The 6,482-nt window shown below is 36.0% G+C and overlaps 1 protein-coding gene across 1 annotated transcript; it reads right to left on the minus strand.

Moving 5' to 3' along the window:
* Positions 1 to 881: 881 nt before the first annotated feature.
* Positions 882 to 6,253, minus strand: LOC134789898 (polyadenylate-binding protein 1). The gene is made up of 3 exons (XM_063760578.1): positions 5,752 to 6,253; positions 3,249 to 4,033; positions 882 to 2,265 (listed from the first exon to the last, which is right to left on the minus strand). Exons 1-3 carry the CDS (start codon positions 5,942 to 5,944, stop codon positions 1,408 to 1,410), a joined length of 1,836 nt encoding a protein of 611 aa, XP_063616648.1. The 5' UTR covers positions 5,945 to 6,253; the 3' UTR covers positions 882 to 1,407.
* Between the last annotated feature and the right edge of the window lie 229 nt (positions 6,254 to 6,482).

The raw sequence follows: 6,482 nt of genomic DNA on the forward strand, positions 1-6,482 counted from the left end.
GCCACATGGATGGCAACCAATGGCAACTACCTTAAATATTGTAAATAGCACATTTTATATTAAAGGAGACTTTCCTTTGTTTTTAAAAACAATAAATTCTGCATTTAAGGATTTATGAAAAATCGCTTGCCTCAGTCGGGACTCGAACCGGTCAAATGTGACAAATAATAACGTGCCGTATTTTATGATGCAGAATAACGGAAGGCCATGAAAATTGAAAACTAACAATTAAAACACACAAACTACTACTACTACTTTTTGTGGGGATATGTAAAGGATGTTATTTATAAAAGAGCTTACGAAAGCGTATGCGAATTAAAAACCGAAGTCCATGCAGCTATTATTAATATTCACCACAATTCACTGCAACGAGCTACGAAAAGTCAATTCCTCAAAAGATTAAATTTATGCATACGAGAAGACGGGGCTCATTTTGAACAACTGCTTTAGTTAGCAAGGTTTTAGTAAGATTATTAAATGATTATTGTTTTGTGTGTTTTAATTGTTAGTTTTCAATTTTCATGGCCTTCCGTTATTCTGATTGTATTTGTTATTTAGAGAAAAATGAACCTTATCAGTAACCCTTTCAATCTGCATCATAAAATACGGCACGTTATTTTTTGTCACATTTGACCGGTTCGAGTCCCGACTGAGGCAAGCGATTTTTCATAAATCCTTAAATGCAGAATTTATTGTTTTTAAACACAAAGGAAAGTCTCCTTTACACAAAATGTGCTATTTACAATATTTAAGGTAGTTGCCATCCATGTGGCACTCGAATTTTTCCACCCTGTATATATTGGCCGCTTCGATATATCTGATGGCCACTGTTCCATCAAAGCTTGGGGAAATTGGGAGTTTAGGCACATAAATAAAAAACATTTTTATTATGAATATTCCACAGAATATAATGTAACAAATTACAAAGGAATATTCAATCAGTGACATTGGGGACCAAGTTTACAATCCGAGGTAAATCCAATGTACAACCGATTAAAGAAAGAAAGATAATGCAAGAACAAAAGCCAAAATCCAACTGAGATACATAAAAAAGAAAAGTTGTTATTTCCAATGACAAAAAACTAAAAGCAAACTTCTTAGTCAATGTAAATACATAGTCAAAGAGCCCAGTGGTATAACTTTCAAATATATAGAAACATTGGTAGTTGCGTTGTTTTTGTTTGCGGAACTGCACTCCCAACAATCTTAATAAAGTTATATTTTGGAACGGTGCAATCCACTTTTTTATTTTTACAATTTTTATTTTATATATTTTTTTTATATGAGCGGGACATGTCTAACAATAGTTGAGTTCAATATTCAAGCTTTAAACAGAACTATGTAGTTGTTTATTATACTATTAAAAGCTGGTCACTTCGTATTTACTTTAGCAATATGTAAATGGTATTACTCCTTCTTGGTGGCTTGCTGCTTAGCCTGGTGAGCCTGCAACACGGCAACAGCCTCATCTACTTTAGCCTTGAGAGATTCTCCATGTTCCAGCATGTGAAGAAGCTCGGAATTGTCAATCTCCAAAAGCATTCCAGTTATCTTGCCAGCCAAATCAGGGTGCATTCTTTGAATCAATGGGAAGAGACGTTCACCAAGCATTTGCTTTTGCTCCTGCAGTGGTGCAGCAGCTAACATAGAGGCTGTCAAAGGTTCCTGTCCCTGGATATGTACAGCTGGTTGTGGTGCCGGAGGGTTGCGCATGTTCGCAGTGTACTTGTATCCTGCAGGACGTCCACTCTGGGTGACAAGTGGTGCTCTGATAGAAGCAGTGGCAGGGACACCTTGCTGGCCTGTGATTGGCCTTGCTCCAAGAGATGTGCGCAGTGCTGCTTGAGTTGGGCCTCTTGGTGCTGGACGGAATGGCGCCTGCATGTTAGGATAGCCAGAAGCACCAGTCTGTGTGCTCGGTCTAACCGGCGGCTGGGCGGTCCAGCGAGGAGAGGGCCTTATCTGTGTCATCTGGGCTGGACCATAGAAACGCTGAGCCGGTGGAATAGTAGGGACAAAGTATCCTCCAGCACCACCTGGTTGGAATATCTGGCCCATCTGCTGCATGCGCATACTAGCCATACGCTGCATGTATTGAGACGTCAGATGAGCCTTACGGTCTTCCTTACGTTGGGCTAAAGCCACATACAATGGCTTAGTTCCAACAATGCGGCCATTCATTTCAGTGACAGCCTTGGTAGCTTCTTCTGGAGATGAGAAACATACAAACCCAAAGCCTTTGCTTCGGCCATCTTCCAACATTACCTGTGAATAACAAAAATATGGGCACAGTTCAAAATAGGGCTTTGGTGAAGTCTCATGCAAAATTTTTTTAGTCATTATTTGATGCTTCCTTATAACTTCTTAATTTATCAAAAAACAATTGATGCTTGAACTTGTTTTCAGTTTCAAGAATTTCTATTAACTTACTGAATAAATAATTATGTAAATATGAAGTTATTTGGTAGAATATCTAATTTTCAATTTGTAGTATCTCCAATTGTGACGTTTTCAACTTAAAGGTACCGCGTTGTAGGTTGTCGATAAGGTTGATTTCAAATTGGAGCTTCATGGAAATGTCTTATTGACAACCAGTAGTATAAGTACCCTTTTGGTTGAAAACAGGTCAATTAGAGATACTACAAATTGAAAATTTGAATTCTACCGAATAGCAACATTATATGCAATATATTTTCTATCATATTTTATTATTATTCGTCAGACAGGCAGTTGCAATAAAGGATGATACCTGTCCAGGATCCAGGATCATTTTGAAATTTTTTCAGTATTGAGTAGAATTTGCATAATTAGCTGGTTAATTAATTTTAATTTTTCTTTTAACATAACATTTGATTGCCTCTTAATATATACCTCTATATACACTCCTGCTGAGAATATAGATTTAAATATTAGCTAATGCCATATTTTTCTATTTTCATATTGGAAGTCGGTATCTGTAATCTGTATATGACTGAGAGTCTGGCCATGTTTCTATTGCTGGCATCTAGACTTTTACCTAAATTACATTTTAAGAAGTCATTACAGTAAGTATTCTATTAAGAAAAAATCTGTTTATAATTTTATTTAAAATATAGAAAGGCTGTATGCAATCTTGTCACTACTACACTGTTTGCTAATGCTAGCTGTATTTAAATTGTATGTTCAAATCTATTTTGTTGTTTAAGACCCCATTACTACTGACAATAATGTGGACCTTGAAAAGAAGGTTGAGTAGACTGGTGGCTTACCTTAGCAGAGGTGATGGTGCCAAATGGAGCAAACTCTTTACGTAGACGTTCATCATCAATAGTGTCATCCAAATTCTTAACATAGAGGTTTACACCTTGGTAGCGAGTCAATCTTTCAGATTTTAGTTGTTCAAATTTACGTTTCAGTTCTTTTTGACGCTCTGCTTTCTTTTGGGCACGTCCAACATACAAGGGCTTGCCTTCAACCAGTTCTTTACCATTGAGCTCCATGCAAGCCCTCTCAGCAGCATCAGGATCTTCAAAAGCAACAAATCCAAAACCACGGGAACTTCCGTCATCTTTATACATTACTTTGTGGCTAGTAATGCGGCCATACTTCTCAAACATATCTTTGAGAAGTTCATCAGCAAAATCTTCTCCAAAGTTTTTCACATATACATTTGTGAACAGTTTAGCCTTCTCTCCAAGTTCCTTTTCGCGTTCCTTACGAGGAATGAATCGGCCGACGTAAACCTTCTTTCCATTGAGTAACATACCATTTACTTTCTCAATGGACTTGTTGGCAGCCTCTTCAGTTTCAAAATGAACAAAGCCATAGCCCTTGGAAGCGCCAGTTTCATCTTGGGCCACCTTGCAACTCAAAATGTTGCCGAAAGCAGAGAAAGTGTCATACATGGCCTTGTTGTCAATGGTTTTATCAAGGTTTTTAATAAACACATTGCCGACTCCAGACTTGCGAAGGGAAGGGTCACGCTGGGACCACATAATCCTGATAGGCCTCCCTTTAATCATGTCAAAATTCATGGAATCCAAGGCTCTTTCAGCTGAAGCAAATAAAAAGTACAAATTACTTATTTTTCATTTGATCATAGAGAAAAAAAGAAAATGAGAAACTATATTACAATTTCAAATTGTAAAATTAGAAACCTTATTACACCTACTTATACCATTAAATAAGATGAATGAATCTAATAAGCACCATGTTATGTTAAAATGAGACAAACTAGATAGGATACTGTGTGAATAATTAGTAAACAGAGATACATGCACTAAAAAACATTAGATTTATATTGCAGTCAGACAAGATAAACTGGTTCTGTTACAAATAAATTATGTGAATTTTTACATTCCAGATGTCCTAGATGCATGTACTATTGTACAAGATTTCCGGTTGGGGTGTAGCAAAGGGGGGGCTGGGACTTGTGATTGTAATGTGTAGATCACGTGAAAATAAGCATCTTTTATTAGAACAACTTTTCTATAAAATTAAAAATGGCCGAGTTAGACGCCTCCAAAGATTGGTGTTTTTAAAGGGAGCTGGGACTTGTAAAATTTTCATCGAGAGTGGTGTCATTATAACATATATTTTAAATGATTGTAATGTGTAAATCACATCAAAATAAGCATCTTTTATTAGAAAAACTTTTCTCTAAAATTAAAAATGGCCGAGTTGTTGGACTTTTTATAATGTATATTTTAATATTTGAAGCCAGTGGCAGCGAGCGAGCGAAGCGAGCGAGCAAGACCTTCCTGGACAGAGCCGACTTGGATATGGTTAGGTTAGAAGACTAAGGCGGGAGCTTTGCTCCCGCCTTAGTCTTCGAGGTTATTTTTTTTTTCAACAACCCAAAAAACGTAATTACACAGCAACTTTCGGGTCAAATATCCCAATTTTCGTGTCAAATATCTCGGCCATTTTTGACTTTAGAGAAAAGTTATTCCTACAAAACATGCTTATTTTACCATGTTGTCTACGATTACACAATAAAAAATAGGTGTTATAATGACACAACACACAACATCAAAAAAAAATTCTAAGTCCCAGAAACGGCCCCCCTTTCGTACACTCTGACCAGATTTCCTAAATACATCAGTTAAAATTATTGATCACTCATTTGTGGTTATTGCACATAATTAGTATTAGGTAATCATTTAAATAGTACTTAATGTGAATCTAGTTTGTGTATACTAGACAGAATCAACCAAAGCAGCAATAATCTTTGATGCATTATGGAGTGGGGAAAGCTAGGTAATTACAATTGAACTCAAGGTGAAATAATGAGCTGGATTATTGAGTAGCAGTTGAAAATAACATGTTTCTCTGGATCTGATATGTTAGACAATCAATTGTTTTCTCAATCACACTGAGGTATTTTGAAATAGATAAGAACATTACCAAATCAATTGAAACTCTTGCAACAGGACAAAGATTACATTCATTGAAGAAACCAGTAATTTCCGGATATTGAGAATTTATATTAAAAGCTAGGAATGTATTTTTGAAACATTAATATGTTGAGAAGTATGAAACTCTTAATATAACAAACTAAAAAGAACTTATTGCAAGACTTAAAATAGTTTGGAATTTTTGATTTAGACACAGGACTAAGTAATCCCTAATCTCCAGAATTCTTAACCATGTTTAAAAAGATTTAAAAGCAAAGTGTGGAAAACAATACTAAAAGTAGACTATCTTTTGTCAAATGTTAAGTTTAAGTATAATAAAGTACAACTTAAAATAGGTTATAAAAATGTTACTCACCATCGGCAGGTTGCTGAAAATTTACGTAAGCGTAGCCCAGGGATCTACGAGTAATCATATCACGGCAAACGCGTATAGAGAGAACCGGACCAGCAGTTGAAAATTTTTCAAACAACATGGCTTCGGTAATATCAGAGTGTAAATCCCCGACGTACAATGACGCCATGGGATAATTTGGCGGACCAGGATTCATTTTGAAAATCTTACTGTGACGGTATTATGTCGAACATTAACCGTAATCAAGAGCAACTTCACTTTCTCTTTACGTCGACTATCGCATTCCTTAGACCACGTTGCACGCTTACGTACTCCTAACTAAAATCGAATGATTCTCGTTTAAAATTTTGTTATTTTACTATTTTTTTGGATTTTTGTGATTTTTATGTTTTTTTTTTTATTTTACAAGAATATTTCACGAAATTCTGAGGTTTGTGTGACCTATTCCCGATGGAACACACAACCTCGCGTGAACACACCTTACTCACCAAAGGAAAAGGTGAGGTGACGTTTGTGAAATACAAAATGGCTACCCGTATATGTGGCCAAGCCGCGCTAGCTGGTGGGATATTATTAGGTATTCTTGCGACTAATTTCACGCAATTATTATATTGTTTTTAAAATTAAAAACTTGTAGAACTATCTAGAAAATATGAAATGAATGATGACTTAACTGCTGACTGTTTTCTATGTTGATAGTAAAGGACAAGTGCGAAAATCAGGAAATGCGCAAC

Source organism: Cydia splendana, chromosome 4 (assembly GCF_910591565.1).
Source record: "Cydia splendana chromosome 4, ilCydSple1.2, whole genome shotgun sequence".
NCBI lineage: Eukaryota > Metazoa > Arthropoda > Insecta > Lepidoptera > Tortricidae > Cydia > Cydia splendana.

What these genes read in the sequence shown, in the direction of transcription:
- LOC134789898 (XM_063760578.1), bottom strand. Translation starts at nt 5,944, where the DNA reads ATGAATCCTGGTCCGCCAAATTATCCCATGGCGTCATTGTACGTCGGG. An exon ending in TTTTCAGCAACCTGCCGATG is followed by an intron (nt 4,034 to 5,751) that starts GTGAGTAACATT and finishes TATTTGCTTCAG; the next exon opens with CTGAAAGAGCCTTGGATTCC. An exon ending in GCACCATCACCTCTGCTAAG is followed by an intron (nt 2,266 to 3,248) that starts GTAAGCCACCAG and finishes TGTTATTCACAG; the next exon opens with GTAATGTTGGAAGATGGCCG.